At 53.5% G+C, this 21,373-nt stretch overlaps 1 protein-coding gene across 8 annotated transcripts in view; it reads left to right on the top strand.

Annotated features, from left to right (window-relative positions):
• Positions 1 to 21,373, top strand: part of CACNA1G (calcium voltage-gated channel subunit alpha1 G) — a 147,823-nt gene that overhangs the window by 3,940 nt on the left and 122,510 nt on the right. For 5 of the 8 annotated variants that reach the window (XM_034067725.1, XM_034067723.1, XM_034067724.1 and 2 more), the window contains exon 1: positions 5,928 to 6,169. The exons of 1 other annotated variant lie outside the window; for it this stretch is intronic. In XM_034067725.1, the coding sequence (XP_033923616.1) occupies positions 5,928 to 6,169 (242 nt within the window). Of the gene's footprint in view, positions 1 to 5,505; positions 6,170 to 21,373 lie in introns of those variants that run through there. 2 more of the 8 variants (XM_034067722.1, XM_034067729.1) reach the window with 1 other exon arrangement.

Genomic DNA, 21,373 nt, shown 5'->3' with positions numbered 1-21,373 from the left:
CCAGATGAAAGCCAAAAGCAATGCAAGTGGGATAGGAAGGGGAAGGCATTGGAAAAGGAGGCTTTTGGGCTGGCAATGTGCCTGGGATAAAAAGGCAAGGAATGCAGATTTGGGGAGGGTTGAGGGATGGTTGGAGGCTTAGGGATGTGCTCCAGCCTCTGAAGCTGCAGAGTGGGAGTGGGATTGGAGGGCAGCACTGGACTCGGGCAGGGGAGATCTGCATTGAAATGCTGTGTGTGTGTTCAGTGGGGTGAAGCTGGGGGTTCAGGCAGAGCTTGCTCACTCATAACCTCATCCTGCAGAACAGGGTCTCTAGTGTGGCAGCTCGAGTAAGTTGGGAGCAGAGCTGGGTCTTGATGCCCAAGGGGAGAACAAGGCAAAGCCTCTGGAGTGCATTGGATGGGGAGCTGGACTGGTCAAGTGGCAAAAGGCTGCATTTCAGTTGGAGTTGTTTTCCACTCTTCTGAAGGTTGCGTCTCCATCAAAACTTACGTTTCATTTTTTACTAATGCTTCAGAGAGATGTAGATGTTATCTGAGCCATCCACTAAATCACTGCAGCTGTTGGTGTGAAGCCTCACGTCTGCTTGGCTGGGCATGGGGACAAGGACAGGCTAAGGTGGGAGCCACAGTAAGTGCCAGAGGATATTGAGTAGGGCCAGTGTCCAGTGTGGTGTGGGCCGTTGCATCCTGTGCTGGGGGGGTGTCTTTGTGGGGCTTACGGACCTTTTGAGAGTCAGAGGCAGGATGTGGCCACTAAAACACCCAACCAGGATAGTCTTGAAAGGACAATTGCTTCCCCTCTCATTGTTTTCTGGAGGTAAGAACAATTATTAAGGAGAATGCAAATTTTTTAAATATTATAAGGAGATGCAAGTTTTTTAAAGTTATTGGGCAGGCAGTTTTTTATTATAAATTATATTTTTACTATAATTTATATTCTGAGCCTCGGAGCTGAAATCTGTGCTTGGGTTGGGAGGATCAGCCGTGCTGATGCTACAGCCCCAAGTGACCCAGCCTTGCAGATGTAGCAGTTCCCCAGACTCTGGCTGTATTCAGGCATGGATTGATTGCATACCAAAAAGTCAAGGTGCAGACATTGATCATGCATGGAAGTGCTGTTCATCAGCCAAAACCAAGCATTCCTCAGCCTAAATTATTAATTCCCTTATGCACACCAAGTGGGTTGTGCTGGTCATGTACATCCCTGCTGCACAGTGGTTGTGTTCCATGCCGTAGTGCGTTTTCCCTCCAACTACTTGTCTGGCTCTTCACTTAATAAAGATTGAGAGGGACAATAAAAACATTCATTTCAGAGGAAAAAAATAAAAGATGAAGCCTTGTTTTTGCAGCCTCCAGCAGTTGGTTTCATTAAGCAACTGCTTCTCCCAGACCCTCCATGGTGGCTCCTAGTGCTGGTAGTCTGGGGATCCCTGGGGTTTGGGGATGCAGCACCAGACTGGGAAGCTCTGGGATGCTTGAAGGTGATGGAATAAGTGAGGAGGGCCAGAAATCATCTGGGTGGTGAAAAAGGGAATTGGCTAAATGAGCTCTTGGTGAGAAAAGCAGCTGTTTGGATGGGGTTATGCAGGGTTAAGCTCTTGTCTTGTGCTGTGTTGAACCTGGGGCTGGTCTCCTGCTTGTCCCAGGTACTTAGCTGCTGTCTTAGGAAGCTGTGTGCTCTTCCAGCTGTGGGCACTGAGGGGTGGGAGCACCCACTCTTAGGAGGGACACTGGGGAGCAAGTGGGGGCTGATGGGGTTTGGTGTGGAGGTCTCTCTGCTGTTGCTCTGTCAGACAAAATACAGTGAATGGTGTTAGGATGTGAATGGGGGCAGCCAGGAGCCCCCCTGCACAGCAAGGGCTCCCATCCCATCGCTGTCACTGGTGGGGTGGAGGAATGGTGACAGAGTGGGTTTGTTGCTGTCAAATGCTCTTCAACAGCACTCGAGTCTGTAAGGCGGTGGTGGGAGGCCCGCTCTGCCCCCAGACTGTGACATCCGCGATGAAATGTGTTTTCTCTCTGGTTCCAAGGCATGAGAAGAGCTTTGGATCTTGTTGTGATTTATCACTCAGCCCTGAGCCAGATGCCTATATGGGTTCAATCTATAGCTCCCAGTACTGATAGAAATGTTATCCTGTCTTATTAAAATCACCCACAGCTACTGCAGCTGTATGTCAACAGCAAAACAAATAGCGACCAGTTCCCATCGGATTGGAGTCCCTCTGTTGAGGCTGTCTTCAATCCACCTCCTGCTAAAACGGTTACAGATGTAGGCTTTTCCCATTACAGCTCAGTGCAGCTCCTGTACAGCCGGCTCCAAATCCCATTACCACGCTGGAGCCGTCTTTGGTGAGCATCAGCTCGGCTAAAGCTCTCCCAACAATGTGAAACATCATTCATGATGCTTTTCCTAGAAGTACTGCTAAGAATGAGAGTGTAGGGCTGTGCTCCCCCAAAATAGCCCCAGAATGGGGGGCAGCTCTGCTGCAGGGGGAGAGGAGAGCAAGAGGGCTGTGCTGAATGGAATCAGGGCTGCTTCCTCTTCCTCCTCCTCCTCTTTGGATGGTGCAGCTCCCTGCTGGGGTCTTCTGAGTCATTTGGGGTGCATGGCATCCACTGTTGAGGACACAACTGATGTTGCAGTGCACGAGCCCTCTTCCTTTTGCCCCTCCAAACCCATCCCAGCCCTAAGATTCCTGCTGTCACCTGAGCTGTCCCTGGCTCTCCCCCATTGCTCTCTCCTGTGCTATCTTTGGTATAATTAGGAGGCCAGGACTGTGTGTGTGAGGGGAATGTGACCTCATTAGTTTCTTATGCTGTATTGAAATTTCTTCTCATTTACATCCCAAATCCCTACATGTGCAGCTCTGGTCTCCAGGGTCACTTTCTGCTGCTTTCCATCCCTCTCAGCAAGACTCCAGCCCGGAGCTGTGTTCCCTCTCCTCACCCATCACTACACTTCTGTGCCAAAGCTGAACCCCATCATGTGTGTGAGGAGGACAAATGCCTGTGTTTGCCCTGGGTGGATGGGAAAGGCTCCCTGTGGAGATGCCCTGGGCTGGTGCTGGTGGCTCCTGGTTTAACTCCTCTGCCACCCGAGGTGAAACAACAAAGCTTTGGGTGCTCCCAATGCTCTGCTCCTGGCTGAGATAGGGAATGACAAACGCGTTGGCTGGGTTGTGACAGGCTCTGTGCTTTCATCCCTCTGAGATCCACAACCAAGATCACTCTTCCTTAGCAAGAGCATCCTCTTGTCTTGTGTTTGCTGATGCCAAAATCCTGCTAGACTGGTGGTGCTGGCTTGATCCTCCTGAGGTTTGGATGCTTCATTTTAAACTTAGAGGCTATATAGCTCTGTCAAGCCTTTCTTCTTTTCCTGTCCTAGTTGGAGGGAGAGTGCTCTTTGAGACGAGAAGGTTTGCATCGTCTTTGCTGTGTGATGTTGGATCCCTTTATAGGGCAGGTATCTTGTAAAGCAAAACGATTCCAATTCTCACGACGAGCATCACTCTTGAAAATGCACGCAATAAACAAAACGAGCCAAATGTAATTAAAATGGAGACAGCTATAATCTGGTAACCCACTTAGAGGCTCAAAGCTTCAGCTTTCAAAACAGAAATGTTTGCTCCAAATCCATTTAAATAAACAGACCGACACACAAAGGCTTCTCTGTACATTATGGGGATACAAAGAGAATCGGATCAAAAGCAGCTGTGGCCAGGCTGTACATATGTAGGGAGGAAATTGCTTGATCTAAGACTGCACCTTGCACATGCAAATGTGTTTGTGGACCTTCCTGTGAATTGCATTTGAGCTGCTGGGTTATGCTTTGCTGGGGGACAAAGGCTGGTGCTGCTTCCACTGCAGCAGCCTTTGCTGGGGAAGCAAGGGAGCTCCTGCTGTGTTGGTATGTCTGCTCTCTTTGGCACGGAGAGAGGAGAGGTAAAGACCAGCTGAGCCTTGCCCTCTCCATGGGTGCATGCACTGCATCCAAAGCAGGGAATAGCTTAGAAGCCTGGTAAGGAAATGGAAGTCCCTGTCCTTAGCACTTTATATACGTATCCACTCACCTGGTGTCACATAAGCCATGTGCTGTCACACTTGTGTCCCATTGTGCTTGCAGGAGGGTCTCTTGGTGTGGTGGGGCTGTGCTTTGCATCGCCCTGCCTCTGCCCAGCACCATCTCTTGCAGTTCTGCAGCAGAGCCTGCCTGGCCTTGAGGTTTTGCCAACAGCCATGTGATTTGTCTCGGGTTGGACAGCACAGGCTGTGAATCCAAGATCAAGTGTGCTCCCAGGCCAGCAGGATTCAGCCCAGAGAAGGCATTTTGGGTTTAGATGAAAGCATCTTCCTACTGCTCTTGCAGGTGGGTTTGGGCAAGCTGGAGCTCTCAGCAAGGGATGCAATGTGATGTGGGGGCTACAGGGGAAAGATGAGAAAGCTGTTCCTAAAGTGGCAAGAAATCTTAAGCCTTTAGAGACAGGGCCTTGGCTCCGCCTGCGGGGATGCTGCATTCAGAATGACAAACCCTTTACTCTGGCCCTGCTGAAGGAAGGTCTGTGGCTTGCGTCGTGATCGGGAGCGCTCAGCGTGGTATGTCCCTCCCTTGGGGCCGTGTCCCCTGCCCCGGGGGGTGCTTGCGGTGCGGTGCCCGCCGTCGAGGCAGATTCCCGTCGCGGCCGCAGTCGCACCGGCAGAGGGAGCTCCGGCCGCGTCCTCCGAGCAGGACCCGGGGGTAGCCGCTGCTGCGCGGTTGGGGCTGGCGGGTCCCCCCCCTACCCTGGCAGCTCCTGTTCGGGATCGTGCCCCCGCCCAGCCCAAGGGCGACCTGCTCCGGAAGGGGTGGTCCCTGGTGCGGAGCTGGATGTGACCCACATGCGCCGAGCCCTGTGCAAGCAGTAGGGGATACGGAGAGAAGCTGCCCGGAGCCCTACAGCAGGGCGAGGGTCTCGGGCAGGGCAGCAGCGAGGAGCGGGGCCGCGGCGCTCTGAAACCAGGGCTACCAGGGACTGCAGCTGGCGTGCGCTCCCCGTACCGGTTACTGCTGCCCTCCGCATCTTGGGTCCGGCGGGCCTCCCGCAGGAAGGGCCGAACCGGCGCGGCACCCCCTGCCAGTCTCCCCCCCTTTGCCTCTCGCCGACCTCCCTCCCAGTGCTGCAGTGTGTCCCGCCGGCCTCTGCCTCCGTCTAACGTTTCCCCCTCCCTCCCTCCTCCAGTGCTCGGCGCTTGCAGGACCCCTTGATCCGTCCCCTCTCCCGCATCCCCACTGCCGGGGGCAACCGGGCCCGATCCGTGCGCCCCGTCCAGCCCCGCCGGGGGACCGTGCCTGCCCGTCCAGCTGTGCTGCCTGGACAGACACCCGTGGCAGCCAATGGGAAGGCGCGGAGGGGCAGGGGGCGAGCCCCCATTGGCCGCTTGGGGAGGAGGAGCCGGGACTTGAAGTTGGAGTGAGGGATCCAGCTGTGCCGAGCGCTCGGCTCGGCGCGGCCGCCCGCGGGAGCATCCTCCGCCGCCGCCCGTCCCCGGGGCACCGGGCAGCACCCCCCGGCCCGGGCAGATGTTGGGGTGCGGAGGGGGCAGGCAGAGCCGCTAAGGCGGCCCGGCCCTGCGGGTTGGGGGCCAGCAACCGGCAGCGGGGGCCGCCCCGCAGCCGCCTCCTCCCTGCCCGCGGCTCGCCCGGCTCGGGCCCCCCGGAGGCACGGCGAGGAGGAGCTACGGAGCCCGCAGACGGCAGGGCAGGGCGAGGGGGGCGGCCCGGCCCCGGCGGGGGGCTAGGCAGCGGCTCGCCCGGCCATGCCACCCCGGCGCTGAAGCCTCCCCGCCGCAGCCCCCAGCCCCCCGGCCCCGCCATGGCCGCACCCCTCTAGGCGCCCCACCGGCTCGCCCCGCGTCGTCCCGGCTCCCCCCGGGGCCGCCGGCCGGAGGATGGACGAGGATGGACCGCGAGCGGCCGAGGAGGAGCCGGAGCCGGGCAAAGCCAAGACTTTCGTCCGCCTTAATGACCTGTCCGGGGCCGGGGGCTGCCCGGGGCCGGGGGACAGGGAAGCGGGCAGCGGCGACTCGGAGGCGGAGGCGCTGCCTTACCCGGCCCTGGCCCCCGTCGTCTTCTTCTACCTGAGCCAGGACAGCCGGCCGAGGAGCTGGTGCCTCCGGCTGGTCTGTAACCCGTATCCTTTGCAGGTGCTCGGCGGCGAGGTAAGCCCCGCGGGGTCCCCCCCAGCCCCGGAGCCGCGGGCAAGGCGGGAGATACCTCCCGGCTGGAGCCCGCCGGGTGATGGGGAAGGAGCCGGGTATGGGGGGATCCATCACCCTCCGTCCCCGGGGTGGGCTCGGGCAGTGCTCGGCAGGGAAGTTTTCCGGCTGTTGCAGGGTGCGGGTGCCGCCCCGCCGCGATGCCCTCCGGCTCCCGTGGGCTCAGCCGCGCTGCTCCACTGGGAATGGAGGGGGAGCCCCGGGCGGCCCTTCCTCCTGCGGTGTTCCCGCTGCCCTCCGGCACACCGAGGGACCCCAACTCCATCTCCCTGCCTTGCAGAACCATTCTTCCTCCCTGACCCTGTTTCTCGCCCATTTTGGGCTCCCCGGTCCCTTCCGCGAGGGCTTTAAAGGGGGTGCAGTGTGGAGGGAGGCAGTGGTGTTGGGGGGGTTGGTTTACTGCCCGGCTACAGGGTCCCTAAATAATTCACGGCGTGCGAGGCCAGCCTAAGGGTTCACTCTCTGCAGTCCCTTGGGAAATGCTTGGAGGGGTCTGGCAGGATGGGGAGCATGGTCCTCAGGGCATACATCGACCGAGGGTCTCTCAGGTCCTAGGGTGAGCTGTGACCCTGCAAAGGCATCTGGTCTATTTCCAAACTCCCTGTACTCCAGCACAGGCCGTGTCCGAGCTGCATTATTCAAGTTTAAGCTTTGAAAAGCAGAGAGAGAAAAAAGAATAGAAAAGACAATAGGAAAAAAAAATGCTTCTTGCAACGGTCTTGGTGCCTTTAAAGCCTCGTTAGAGTTGAGTTGCAACCAGCACTCGGTTTGTAGCATCGCAAGTGTTTTACCATCCCCAAACTCTGGTTCCATTTATTATTTGCAGGAACAAAAAGCCGAAATGAAATAAAGCAAAGCAAAGCGATGTGGCTTCCAGCAGGGGCTGGTGCGGGAGAGGCAGCCGCTGCCTGGCCCGAAGGGAAGTTCCCGGGTCTGTGCGGCTCTGCCTGTGCGAAGGCAGGCGAGTACGGATGGGCAACAAACCCACATCTGGAGTGGGAGAGGCTGTGCGGTGGCGGGGAGGACATGTTACATGGTAGAGCGGGCCAGAATATCCTGTGTGAGTCCTCCTCCGCTCCTGGTGTGTGGGAACTGTTAGGAATCGCATCTCGGCTGAGGCTGGTGTGCCCGGGAAGAGTGGTGAGGGTCTGCTGGAGTTGTGAATATTGTTGTACTTGAGCTGCGGCAATAATTCCGCTGATGAACAGGCTGCCTTCCTTCCTAAAATGTCCCCCAGGAGGGGAAAATCCAAGATTTCTCTTCCCCATCATGAATGCTTCCATGTTCCCCCCAGATCTCTTTCACACCCGTTCAAAGCTGCGTCTATTTAAGCATCTTAGGAAATCTTGCAACTTTGTGAAGCCTTCTGCTTTGGGAAGAAATATTAATGACAGGCTGCAAGTCAGTGTGTTCTTATTGCTTGCTATGACTGATAATATTTATGATTGCTCATTTAAATATGTTATCAAGTCTCTTCCTCCCCCCCTCCACCCCCCTTTATTCCTAATGATGTTGTTTTGAAGCAGGTGTTATCACCTGCATGTTTTTAATAGCTTTCAGCAAAATGCCCCACCCCAGTAATGGTTTAAAATGTGTTTTCTCCTCTGGGGCTGCAAATACAAGCAGATTAACTTTTCTTCTTGGAAAAGAAGGGGTATTGTGGGTACCTGCAAGCACCACTGCAGAAGGGGATGAGCATTAGGTGCAGCCCCGCAAGCTGGGATTTTCCTTGGCGCTAATTTTCCACTCCTTACCATAAAGAAAGGGACTTGCTGTGAGCCATAGGGGATGATGCTGTGGGTCTCCCAGTTGTGTGTCTGCATGCAGCTGCTTGTTTTCAGGGTCACTGACCCAGAACTGGGGGAGTGTATGTAAAACCAACACCAAATAAAAGGCAGTTCAGCCTAGAGATGAGAGGCAGGCAGCGGCCAGCGTGGTACCCACATTGCATCCCATCACTCATTGGGATATTCAGCAGAGCTCTGCAGCTCAAGTGCCAGAGCTGAGCCCGTTGCTTGTTCACATTTATTACTTCTATTTAGTGTGGTGGGACTGTATAAAGTGGCCTTTTTCAGGCTGTAATCTTCCAGGGATCATGCCCTGGTGCTAAAACAGCATAATCACATTGCTGGTAAGTCTTTGTTGCCACCAGCTGCCCTGAGAGCAGTGACAGCGCTTGGGCTCATGTGGATGGTGAATCCTGCCCCAATCCCCAGGGGATTTGGGGCTTTTGCTGGCTTCTGCTCTCTCCCAGGTGGTTTTCACCTTTCCACCAGTGAGACTGACTGCCCCTGAGGAAATGGAATGGGAGGGCTCTGGTTTGAGATGTGCTGTGGAGATGCACAGCATTGCTGGTTCAGCAAGGCAGGTTTGCGGTGCTCTAATCTGGTTGATAAACTTTGCTGCTGAGGGGGTGTTGGGAGGTGCTGGAGCTGCCTCTGGAGTGCTCACGCCCCTGGGGTGCAGCTGGTACTCCTGGGACACCGATCTCCATCCATGTCCAGGCAGCTTGTGTGACCATGGTAGCCAAAGCCAGGATGCGGGGTTAGGGACAGGGTGATGGTTGATGTGCTGAGTGTCCAGTAAGGATGCTGCCAAGGTTTGTTGGGCTTTTCTTCCATGCTTCCATTCAGAGGATCCTCTGCTTGGGCCAGGGAGGTTTCTCCCTCCCTGTCTGATACAGGTAGAGGGACCTGTACTGCTCTCCTGAGCCTTCTCTCCCTTAGGGCTGGAAAGAGGTCATGTAGCTTGTCCTGCTTGAGGTCTTTTGAGTAAAAACCATTCCGGGTGCTGCGAAGACCCAGCAGGGATGAGCCTGGTTTCCCACCCGTATTTCCCCAGTGGCTCCAGGATGAAAGGCTTTACCCTGGGCAAGGACAGCCTGGTTCAAAGGGACATGGGTGGGACGTGTTTAATGGTCACAGCACTGGACCCATGGACTGGGAAGGGCTGCGGTGACAGGCAGGGTGTCACGGTGTGCGTGCTGGCACTGCGAGGAGAAGCAGGCATCTCTCGGGGGGGAAGATGAGGAGGCAAGCTAGTTCCTTGACTTTCACTTACAAACTAAAAGCACTGTGAAGGCTGAGAGGATGAAAGGCTGTACCAGGGTCTGTGCCAGGCTGCTGCTCTGATCAGAGACGAGAAACGAGGCTATTTCTTGAGAGCTGAGGAGTGATTGAAGAGCGGGGATGGAGAAAGTGGGGAGGATGCTACTGCTTGGCGTTAAGAGCTCTGAACAGGAAAATAACAGTGTAACTGAAACGGCTTGTGATATCTATTGTAGTACTGAAATCTGCCTCTTCCCCCGCGCTGTGTCTGCCTGCAGAGCACTGCTGCCTGGAGCAACGGGGGGCTGCAGAGTGCTGATGAAAGGTGCTGTGCTGGGGAAGATACCCCAGAATTGGTTGAAATCCCAGTTTTTTTCCTCCTGGTTCAGAGGGTGAATGGCAGTGAGTGCCCTGGCTGGGAAGGGGGATTTGGGAAGCACCAGCAGGAGTGCTCCCATCTTGCTTGGCTGCTCCGCTGCATGGCCCTGGGATTTGGGTGTTGGAAATGGTTTAAGGAGAGAAACGCATCTCTGACCAGTCACAGCAGCCACCCCTGCCTTTGGTCTGCATTAAAACCCAGAGGGCTCTTCCAGCAGCCACCTCTCAATGGCTCCAGTCACTTCCCATTAGGAAGTGGTGGATGATCAAAGGCTCCATCATCAGGAGCTGGTGAGTGCCTTCAGCTCTCTCTGGAAGTCATGGAGCCGCTCCTTCAGGGCCTCAAGCTAAGGCATAGCTGAGGTGTGCACCAGGCTGGCTCATGGATTGCTGGAGCCCAGTGCAGCATGGAAGGCAGTGCCGAGGGGGCCAGTCAGCCCGAGACCCTGAGCTCGCCCCAGTCCAGCTCCCCTGGAGGGGCATGTCCGTGTGTCCCACTGCACTGGAGCAAGCAGCCTGCATGGTGGAGGCAAGGGCTGATCCCATTGATCTGTGCTGCAGTTTGGGCTTCCCAAGCCTGGTGGTGCTTTCTCATAGGGGATGCCCAGAGTGTGGGCAGTGGGTGAGTGGAACCCAGGTCCCCTCCTGGGCTGTGGGGAGAGCTGGGTGCTGCATGTGCTGCTGTTGGAAGGGTTGAACTGCAGCACAGGGTTAAGAACATCTATTTTTTGTTGTCAGAAGGGTGTGTTTTGTGGGGAGAGCGCACGCAGTGTCCTTTACACTTTGGTACCTTCGTTCCCACCTCACTTTGGAGTTTAACAAAGCAAAAAGCTTCAATGTGAGAGGTTGCACCTGAAATGGATCTTTTTTTGGTTTAAAAGCTCCACAAAGGAATCCAAATCTGTTTGGTTCACCTGTGTCTGCTCCATCCCAGGGCTCCTGAACTTGTTTCTCTCCTGTGATCTGCTTCAATGGCTGGTCCCTCCAGGGCAGGTGGAAATGCTCTGTGTGTTCCTCCTTCCCTGCCTCCTGCAGGGAAAACAAGCAACATGATTTCCCTGGCTGATGCCAGGCTTGGGGGGGCTCCTGCAGCCCCTTGACCCTGCTTGGAATGGATCATCCTGCTGCTCCCCAGGTACTGGCACATCCCTGGGCTCACATCAGCTCCTGTGTGAGCATCTTGGGGATAAACAGGATCCACTACCTTGTAGCAAGGGCTGCAGGAGGATGCGGTGGCTGTGTGGAGACCTCATAGCAGCCTTTCAGTATCTGAAGGGGGCCGACAGGGATGCTGGAGAGGGACTATTCATTAGGGACTGTAGTGATAGGACAAGGGGTAATGGGTTGAAACTTAAACATCAGGGGTTTAGACTGGATATAAGGAAGAAATTCTTTACTGTGAGGGTGGTGAGGTACTGGAATGGGTTGCCCAGGGAGGTTGTGAATGCTCCATCCCTGGCAGGTTGGATGTTCAAGAGCAGGTTGGATGAAGCCTTGGGTGACATGGTTTAGTGTGAGGTGTCCCTGCCCATGGCAGGGGGTTGGAACTGGATGATCTTGAGGTCCTTTCCAATCCTAACTATTCTATGATTCTATGATTCTATTTACATCCTCGTAAAGGACAAGTAACTGCAAACCCCCTTCCCTGCAGTTCAGGAGCTCAGTGGGAGCAGTGGATGCTATTCACCTCCACAGATGTACAGCAGCCACCATCTCTCTCATTGCTGCCTCTCCAGCAAGCCAGGAGCCACTCGGTCCTTGTCTAGGTAACATGCTACATATCACCAGGGATCTCTGGATCCATCCATTGCCTGGCTGTGCCGGCAGCCAGGCACTTCCTTTGCTCTGTGAGTGCGTGTGTGCGTTTTTCAAGGAGATTCTTCTGCGAATTCCCTCTTCCAGGCTGTTGTGTCACATCTGGAAGTTTGTGTAGGAGTTTATCCAAGTGCTTGGAGTACAGCGCAGCTTTTTCTCATTTAAAAATCATAGGCTGGCATTTTGAAGCGGGCTGAAGGGTGAGGGGGGGAGCGAAGAGGGGGGGAGAGGGAAACTGTCTGCCAAAAAGGAGACTGGAGCAGAGGAATCGTAATGACTTCCAGAAGTTTTCTTTCTTTTCTTCCTTTCTTGCTTTCCCTCCCTCTCTCCCGGCACGCAGACAAAAGGCTCGGCCTCATGCAGTTCATGGTTATGTCATCCCGGCGCGGGGAGCCCCGGCCGGGAGGGGTGGCCCCGTCCTGCCTGGGGACCCTGCTCTGCTTGGGGACAGCTCTGCCTTGGCTCCTTGTAGGAAATCCGGAACAAGGGCTCCCATCTGGGGCTGTCTCCAGGGATCAGCTTCTAATGTGGAGCCTGGGAGGGGATTGCAGCCTCTTCACAGCCCCCGGGACCTGGAGGGGGGGTAACGTAGGATGGGGCTGGACCACCCCAGCTGCTGCTCATCCATGGGGCCAATGTGTCTCCATGCAGAGTCACTGCTCTCAACCTGATCCGCTCTTGTGCTCTCTCCCCCATTCGGTAGCACTGGGTGTTTGAGCTGGTCTGGAAATGCCCAAGATTTTATGATGCATAGAAAATGTTCTGCTTTCTTCTCCCCCCATATCCTCTGCAGATATTTTGGCGTCGTGCTCATAAAAGCTTCTTTCCTATTTTTACTTTAAACTCTGTTTCACTCTTTTTTTTCCGTGCAGAAAAGACCAAGTGTTTGATTGCCCCAAGTTCCCTGCCCAGCTCTCAGCTCTCCTTTTCTTTCTCCACTGTTTTACTGGAAGCTGGGAGCAAAACCATTGACCAAAATGAATCCCCCCGATGGCTTTTTCATTTGGACCATGGAATCATTTTCTCTTGGAAGAGAAGCCCCAGGGAACCTTTTGCCCCCTGGGTGGCTTTGCTGGCTCCTGTGGATGGGGAGTGGGGCCATCCATGGGGAACCGGTGATGGAGCATCCGGAGTCAGGTTGGGAGGGCTTTGAAGCTTTGCTGTGGTTTGGAGGGGGGTTGAATTTCCTTGTTAATTAGGAACCGAAGTGTTTCTGGGTTTGTTACGAGGCCAGATCGTGGCTTTCCCTTCCCCGGCGCCTTGGCTCTCTGCTGAGCGACCTAGATGTGAAATATTCCCTTTGGTTGGTGATGCACGTGGAGGTTTCCCCCAGCCTGGGTTTGTTTGACTTTGGCTTTCACCAGCCTTGGCCTCTCACCCAGGAATCTGGCCTGGCGTGGAGAAATAGAGAGGAAAAGAAAGGAAATTCTCATGGTTTTATATAACAGAGTAACAACCGATCGTGCTTTGGGATGCTCTCACATCTGCTTCCTACCAAAGCCCCAGCAAAAAGGCTTCAAGCAGATGGAAAAAAGCACATTTTTCAGCCTGAATATTTGCTGAGAGGAACTTTGAGGCTGGAATTAGATGATCTTAAGGTCCTTTCCAACCTGAACTATTCTATCTCCTTGATGGCTGCCATGTCGCTGGGTACTGCCTAACGGGAAGCAGGCTTTTGGGGTGCCAGGACCAGCACGATGTGCCCAAGATGCAGCACGGCTGGGCAGGTCCCATGTGAGCTCCCAGCCAGGGACACACTCACATGTACGTGGGACAGGGATGTGCCCGTGACTCAACCTTCAGAAGTTCACCCATTAGTCACAAGTGAATGGAAATTGTCGATTGGCTTGGCTCCTGTGCCTGAAACGCTGTTTTGGTTGGGATTTTTAACATGTTTCTTAAGTGGGACTGTATCTTTGGTGGTTTATGGGGTTTTTGTCTCTTTAATTTTTTAGGCCTTCTTGTCACTTGTATCCTCCCATCTTTCCCTCTCCCTCTGCTGGGATGCAAAACCCAGGGGCGAGGGCAGGAGGGGGCTGAGAATGGGAACATAATGCTAAAGCAGGTGATGGGCAAGAGTGGGAGCTTGGCATAGATGAGCTTATAAAGAAAAGGGGATTTATTTACTGTAATCCACAGGCTAGCCCCACACTTACAGGGTTTCTGGTGCAAACCATCCTTATATTTATCTCTAATTTGGGTCTTTTCCAAGAGATTTCCTCCAGTGCATCCAATGAACCAGCCTTGAGATGCTCCAGGGATGAAGGCAAACCCACAGCCAGCAGTGATGGAGCTGGGCGAGGGGATGCATGCGGATTCACCCACCTTGGCATCCCATCCACCCCGGGTGGGGGGGGTTGGTTTATGCCTTCAGGATTCCCTGTGATTCATAACTTAATCAGGTCAGGTTTAGCACTCGCTCCTCCTCCTGCAGAGCCCTCCCTTGCCCAGATGGTGACCAGGACTTGTTAATGATTCGTTAATTCAATTAGAAAGTGCTCGTTTAACCCGTGGCGAGGCTGCAGCTCCCTTCTGCAGGGCAGGGCTCGCCCCCATGCCTGCGACTCCCTCTGCCAAAACATTTATTTGGTGTTAAGCTGCCAGCCACGCTATGCAAATATAGATGTTAATCATGAATAAGGTTCATTTTTAGCTCTGGGTTGAGACTAGACTTGGGAAGAACCCGGCTCCAGGGGGGTGGTGGGAGCACTGCCTTGGTGGGGTGCACAGCCCCCAGGGGCTGGGTTGGCTGCGTCCTATGGGAGGGGAGCAAATGTCTTGGCTTCTGCTCAGCCTCGGGGTCTGCAGGAATAAAACGTTCCTTCTGCTGTGGATTGAATGAGGCTTTCAAGTGCATTTGATGGGCTGCACTTTAAACCAGCCTCCTCCGCATCCACACTAGCTGCTAATAGCATGAAGCTTGGGTCTGGGCTGGCAGTCCCTGTGCCTGTGTTAGTTGCAGAGTATCTCTGATTTGTGAACTATCATGTCTGGGTAGCCTGGCTGGAGTAATTGTACCTTAACGGGAAAAAATAGAAACCCCAGTGAGAATGATGAATAACGGGGCCCTGATGCTCCATAGAATTAATGCTTATTTGGGCAGACAGGGAGGAGAGGAATTAAATTAATATCTGACTTGTAGCTGCTACTGTGTGTAGTTATTGACTTATCTTGCTTTGGAGGACCATAAATATCTCTTGGGCTATGCCCCTGAGACCATCATCTGCTCGGGGTTGCAGTGCAGATCTGTCTCTGATGCTCCTTCGGAGACTCAGCCTGACTTTTGGGGTCAAAAACCCGAATTCCTCTGACAAAGGACTTGGCCACATGCAGAGGGGAATGTGTTTGCGCTTTACTGTGAGCGTATGGTGTAAATCTTGAAGGCCTTTGCCTTGCATAAATCGCTTTATTGTTTGTAATCCCCTGGCCAGCTCGGTGCTGGACAGCACAGGGCCTGATTTGACTTAGGGAAGAGGTGCAGGTGAAGCTCCTTGGCTCTGGAGTCAGGATGGATCACAACTGGAGCCTCATATTCTCGTCTGGTCACTTTTCATCTTGTACATGGGATTTTTGTCCTCCTTAGTTGTCTGGAGGATGACTTGGGATAAGCTGAGGGGATCTCAACATGCCCCTCAATAGCTCTGGCAAAGGGGTTTGGGTATCTATGAGCATGGGAAAAGGAATGAGATCTTCCCTTTCAGCCCTTGATGCCATGCAGATGCTCCAGTCTTGATGACTCAGTGGATGTGATACCCCAGACACACAAGCAGTGCCGGCCATGCGGCTGGCATAGGGTATCTCATGGCTCAGGGTGCCTTATGCCTGGTAGTCCTGGACCTGTTGTACCCATGTGTATGTGTGTGCCCACGGGGTCAACAGCTTGGGAAGCTCATGCTTTGGTGATGGTGTGGGCCAGGCTCTCCTGCTGTGGTCCCCTTGTGAGGCTGGGGCCAGTGCTGGCACATCCCTGGGTAGCTGACCCATGGCAGTCTGCCCTCATTCTAGCTAGGGCACGTGTTTCTTTCCCACCTCTTGGGATCCGTTTCATGTAGGGTGTAACTCGCTGCTTACGTGACTCCCCTTATGGCAGCGCGTGTTGACCCCATTCTCCACCACAGCCCATGTTAGCAGAGAAGTCCCCAGGCCAGATGAACAGTGCTCTAAGCCCTCTCCATTGCCCCTTGCTCATTGCTTCAGCCCCTGTGCATGCCTTCCCTGGGTTAGGCATTGCCATGCGAGGGTATTTGTTAGGATGCTTTTGTTGTACCCTGCCAGCCCATCCCTTAGGATGGAGCATGTCCTGCTCCCTCCCGCAGCCCTTTCCCTGGGCTCTGCCTCTCTCCTCCAGCCACCATGTGCAGCTCCCATGGGAGCAATTTCCCCTGCTGTGGGCAAATTGAAGCCCCTTCTTCTTCAGGAATTGCTCCTGACAGCAGCAGAGGGGAATCCTGTCCTTTAGCAGGCAGGAAAACAGCAGCGGAGCCCAAGGCCAGTGCAGGGTACCCGCAGTGAGGGTGGAGATGCTTCTTCCTTCATCTCAGCAAATGGGCTCTGGAGGTTCAATTCTCACAGCTGTGTTTAGGGCTTGGCTTTCTGATGGTTTTTGTTTTCTCTTTGCCTGTAGCCCCATGATACCGCGTTGCCTGCTCTGGGAGCACAGAGGATTGGGCAAGTGATGGTCAAGCTGCAAATGTGATAGTGAACTGGGGGACAAAAGGATGCACCAAAAGCACTTTGCTGTGCTCCCCTCTCCCCAACACCCTCCCCCTCCCCCCCATCTACCAAACACCTTGATTTTGCCACCCTGTGTTTTTTACTATTGCCTGGGTTTTGCATCGGGGGCAGGATGGAGGCTGGGGGGGGTGTGTGTGTGTGCGCGCAATGAAGCTATTCGAGGAGTTGTGATCTCTGCATTTCATTTTGCAGTTCAGCTGGAAAGATCTCGTTTCCATATACACCCACACACAGCACAGCAAGAGAAAGCAGGCGAGGGAGCTGCTCAAGGGGGATGGGATGGCGCGGGCACTCGGAAGCCGTTCCCTCGTTTGGAGTGGTCCATAGCCTTTATGTGAGTGCAGGGGATGGCATCCTCTGCCTCAGCCCTGTACCACAAAGGCTATGCAGGTGCTTGGTTGCACTCATGGCTGCAGGGCAAAGGAGGAGTGGGAACAGCCAAGAGGAACAAAGGTTCTTGAGCCTAGCAGTGGCTCTGAGAGCACGTGAGGGACTCCAGGGCAGTTGTAGTGTTGCACACAGTGTGTACATACACATGTATTCACCATGTATATGTACCCAGAGCCCAAGGCATGGCAGCATGGTGATGAGACTGGCTTTTGCAATGGAAGAAGAGCGAAGGCACAGAAAGGAGTCACAGAACTCCTCTTCCAGTAACCATCAAACCAAAGTCACCTTGTTCCAAAGATGAGCTGGTGCTAGGGTGGTTCTTTTAGCCTGTAACTCCCTCCAGTGCCTTCTTTACCAGCTGGGTCCTGGTTCCAGCTCTTGATTCCTGGAGGAGCTGACGGGGGTGTGGATGCATCCTGCATCCCTCATTGCTGGCAAGGATGGAGTTAGCAGAAAGCAAATGAACCTTTATCCTGGTGGGCATCTGGGTGTGCAGCAGCAGGTAAATGTGAGGGGCTGGCTGAGAAGCCAAGGTTTAGGAAGAGACACCTCAGCCTGCCTGCAAGACAACAGCAAGCTCACCTCTATATAGCAGCATGCCGGGGGCTTGCAGGGATCTGGGTCCTTCCCTGGCTTTGGGGCTGTGGAGCAGCTCGGGGTGTGCAGGGGGAGCTACCCCTCCATTAGGGTGCTGCCATGGGTGCCCGTGTCCCCTCAGCTCCCCTTTGGGCCCCTTGGGTGGATGCTGGTGGCAACGTCTCTCTGGTCGGCCCCCGCACACCGATCCTCCTGCCATCCCTTCGGGGTCAGCGCGTGATTTTTTCCGTTGCTCCGAAGAGGCTGAGCTCATAGAACAATATTCCCTGGGCCAACACCGCTCCTTTTTGAAGTTCCTTGTTTTGGTATTCCTCAAACTCTGTATCCTCAGGCACGAAACACAACACCCCTTGGCACAGGAGGCTTTTCCCCAGTGCTGCGGCTTTGGTTATCCCCAGCATCCCGCTGCCTGGTGAAACCAGTGCCCCATTCCTGCGCCGCTGGTGGATTCAATCCCTTCCCAAACTCGCCACAAGTCTTAGGCAGTGGTAAAACAGGATCCTCTGGCCAGCTTGGCATGCCGCAGTGTGCTGCCGGGGCTGGCAAAGGGAAAACAGCCACCAAAGTGTGCTCCCAGCAGTGTTTGTCTTAGCCAGGGGCCACGGCTGGAGCCGGGTCTCTGCCAAGCAGTGAAAATGCCAGAGCAGTGAGTTTATCCCATGGTGTTTGATTTGTGGTTGCGGTGGAAGTCAGGTCAGGAGTAAACGTGGAGAATGCAGCAGCAAAGAGTGGTATTGAAACAGTCACAAAACCATCTCGTGGTGCGAGAAGTGGGGATTTTCTCCTTATTTTCTTTATGTTTTTCCTCCCCCCGCTGCTGGGAGCTGAAGTTTATGGGAGAAACTGCGGCGGTCCCGGGAAATATTTTGCCTTGCTTGTATTGTTGGATTTTATTCTCTTTTTCTGGCAGGGGATGAAGGAAATGGGAACACAAACAGCTTGGCTGGTGGGTTGTTGGTCCAGAAATCAGCCCGGCCAGCGAGCGGCTGCTTTGGTGGGGAGAGAAAACACTTGAAAGCGGATGGGGTTTTCATTGCTTTCGTTCCTTTCTCTTTCCTTCCCTGCTCCAGGCCAGCTCTTAGGATGCAACTAAATGAGGGGTGAAGGCTGAGACTGTTAAGGCAAGGATAAGCATTGATGCTCCCAGCCCTCCCGTGTGTTCTCCCTGATTAAAATCTTGAATTCTTTCATTTTTGATAAGATTTGGGGTTTCCATTTGGAGCTGGAGAGTCTCTATGGCAACAGCTAAAGGCAACTTTTATCTCTAACCCTTGATTTTCCTTTCAGAGAGGGAAGAGTATGGGTGTATGATGCTGGGGCACCAACAACTATTTGCTTCCCCCTTAATATTTGGGGTTCTGAGCAGTGGGAGAGGGCTGGGACTGGTTAAATTGAAACACAAAATTGCTTTGCGCCTACGAGGCCAAGGGGCTGGATGAGCTCTGCCCTGCTGGGCCCCTCTTTCCTCTGCCAATAAAGGTATTTTTTGACTGTGGCAGAGCACGTGGTTGCATCCATCCCCGTGTCCATCCCTGCATCCATCCCACCCCACAGCCGGGGTTTCCTGCTGGTGTTTGTTGCATCCAGAGGAGTTTGGAGCTGTTCTCGGAGCGTGATTGCGGCAGTGTTTCAAGACGCAATTAAAACCTTACCCTTTCAGGAGAAGTCTTGTAGCATGCAATAGAAAGGAAACCAGCTGGGCTAGATTGAAACAGAATAGGTTTGGGGAGGGCTTATTCACTCCTGTACTGTAGGTCTTTCTAGAAAGTTACTATACAATTTAATAGCATGTTATATTCCTATATGTTATATTTAAATCCTCCTATAGTATTGTGTAGGAGGAATCTAATTTTCCACTACAGGATAATATACCTTTCCATAGGTTTCCAGTTGTGGGGTTTTTTTTATCTAGTGGAGTTAAATGAAAAATTATATCCTTCCTAGAAAATCTAACAAAATGATGAGAAAATAATACCTTTATTTTATTTAATGAAATATGTAAGTATTTTCCATGGGTTTATATGGCTGCATAAGAATCTCTACTTTGAGCTTGTTGGGGAATCAGTTTGTGGTCGGATAGAGATGGGTTCAGACATGGTCCTGGCCAGGCAGTGTGGAAGTTCTGCAGTGGGGCCTGGCTTTGTCTAAAGTGGGGGGAAATAGAAATAAATAAAAGCCAGGTGTTTCTTGGATTGCATTCTCTCCTGGAATGCAATTCGAGAGAGGATAGAGTGGTGGGTTCAGGACTGTGATCTGAGCCACGGTGTGATGCTGCACTTGGGAGCTGCTGGGGGATGGATCCTGTGCTGGGTGCTGGTGGCTCAGTCATCTGTAGGATCTGGAGAAAGGAGCAAGGAGCTCTCTGTGTTTGGGAAAATGGGATTTGGCAATAGGCAGGGGCTATGCCGTGCTGTGTGGCTCATTGCAGCAGTCTGAGGAAGGGAGGAGGATGGAAGGAAGACCTGAAAACCTGACCATAGAGATGTCAAATGCTCCTATGGACATGTGGTGTCCTGCCACTGTAGGTGGGAAAATGTGGGGCTGGGTTTCTTAATTATCTTAGTTTGCAGGTGACCATCAGGCCACCATGGCTTCAGGGACCTGTGTGGTGCTGGGGACCTCTATGACCGGGTACTCTTCCGGCTCCAAGAGAGAGGCACTGGGAAAGCTGGTGGCCCCCAGTCCTTCGAGGTCCCCAGAGGACAAGTGCCTTTTAATAGCCATGGCAACTAATAAGCCCTGCGTGGTGACATCCCTGCTGTCTCCATGGTAACGGACCGAACATCACATAGCAACATGTGCCTCATGTACCCATGGTAACGGGCCGGGTAGCTTTTTAGCATCGCTGCGTTAAATCTCTGCTCTGGGGGGTGTTGGGGTTGGTTTATCCTGAGGTGAACCCACCGCTGCAGGGTGGGGGGATTGCAGGGAGACCATAGGGGCTGCAGGACCTCAGGGGCTTGGTGAGAATTAGGTTCATAAGGTGACCCAGGGGTGCAGCGCCACAGAGTGTTCCAGGCTGATGAAGATGGGAAGGTGCATGGTGCTTATCTGTTTTATTTCCCTCATGAGGGCAGTAGGTCTTGGGAAGGGGGGGGAATAACATGGGCTTTGGGCTGCTGAAGGAGGGGAAAAATGAGAGGTGCTGAAAGCTGGAGGGTTGGAAGCAACCTCACTGCAGGCAGAATGGTTTTGCAGTAGAATATTTGCAGGGTACCCACAGGCTGGTTTTCCATGCTGTGTCTGGGGTCACCTCATCCTCAGTATCCCAAGCTAGAGTATTTCAAGCAGCCAAAATGTGGTGTAGAGGCTGGGAACATTGCTCCTTGCTGGGCAGCATCCAGCGGGACATGGACTAGCTCTCCACACAGCCCTTCCCATGGCTTGCTCAGCACCTCATTAACTACCCTGAGCTATTCCAGGTTAGCTGGGATTTGTAGCTAGCAGGTTTGAGGGGTCTGCTGGGGTTCCACCATGGTGAAGCCATAAGAACTCAGAGCAGTCCCGGCTGTTGTAACACGCTGTGGATGTCAAGTTGCACACACGTGCTGGGTGCAGCATTTGTGCTTGGTCACTTCAGCAAATGCAGAAGTTCCTTAAATTTATCCCATAACAGGCTGAAAATGTTAGGAATTCATTTAGTTGGAGCTGTTGAAGTGTTTCTTGCAAATGTATTTGAGCTTTTCATCCTGCCTTGTTGCAGACCTACCACCAAAACTGCATCGCACGGATGCTGAGCAGTATCTCTGGGTTTCTGTAAATAAATGAGATTGCTTTGGGAAGGTTTACAGATTTAGGGGTTTTATATTTGATTTCTTGAAGGCTGTGAACTGAGCTGGTGAATATTTATTTGTGAACTTTCAGGGCAACCTTTTCCCTCTTTATTATTCTCCTCTTTGCCTGTGCTTGGTTTGTGTCAGGCTGGGAGACACAGGTAACACATTCAACAGCATCCAACTCACGTTATTCTTCTGGAAGACTTAATCTCTCACTTTGCTCAGGTGCTTGCTGGGTAGGATTGGAGCTTTGTAATGGTTGAGGCTTCTTGGAGTTTTACCTGTGGTTTATCTGCTGGATGAATGCTGGCTAAGAGCAGGGCTGGTGATGCAGGGGAGGTGGGTTGGGGTTGTGCATCCATCCTGATCAGGTACAAAGTCA

Source organism: Melopsittacus undulatus, chromosome 11 (assembly GCF_012275295.1).
Source record: "Melopsittacus undulatus isolate bMelUnd1 chromosome 11, bMelUnd1.mat.Z, whole genome shotgun sequence".
Classification (NCBI taxonomy): domain Eukaryota; kingdom Metazoa; phylum Chordata; class Aves; order Psittaciformes; family Psittaculidae; genus Melopsittacus; species Melopsittacus undulatus.
The sequence above is the reverse complement of the archived record's forward strand: the minus strand, read 5'-3'. Positions and strand labels throughout refer to the sequence as shown.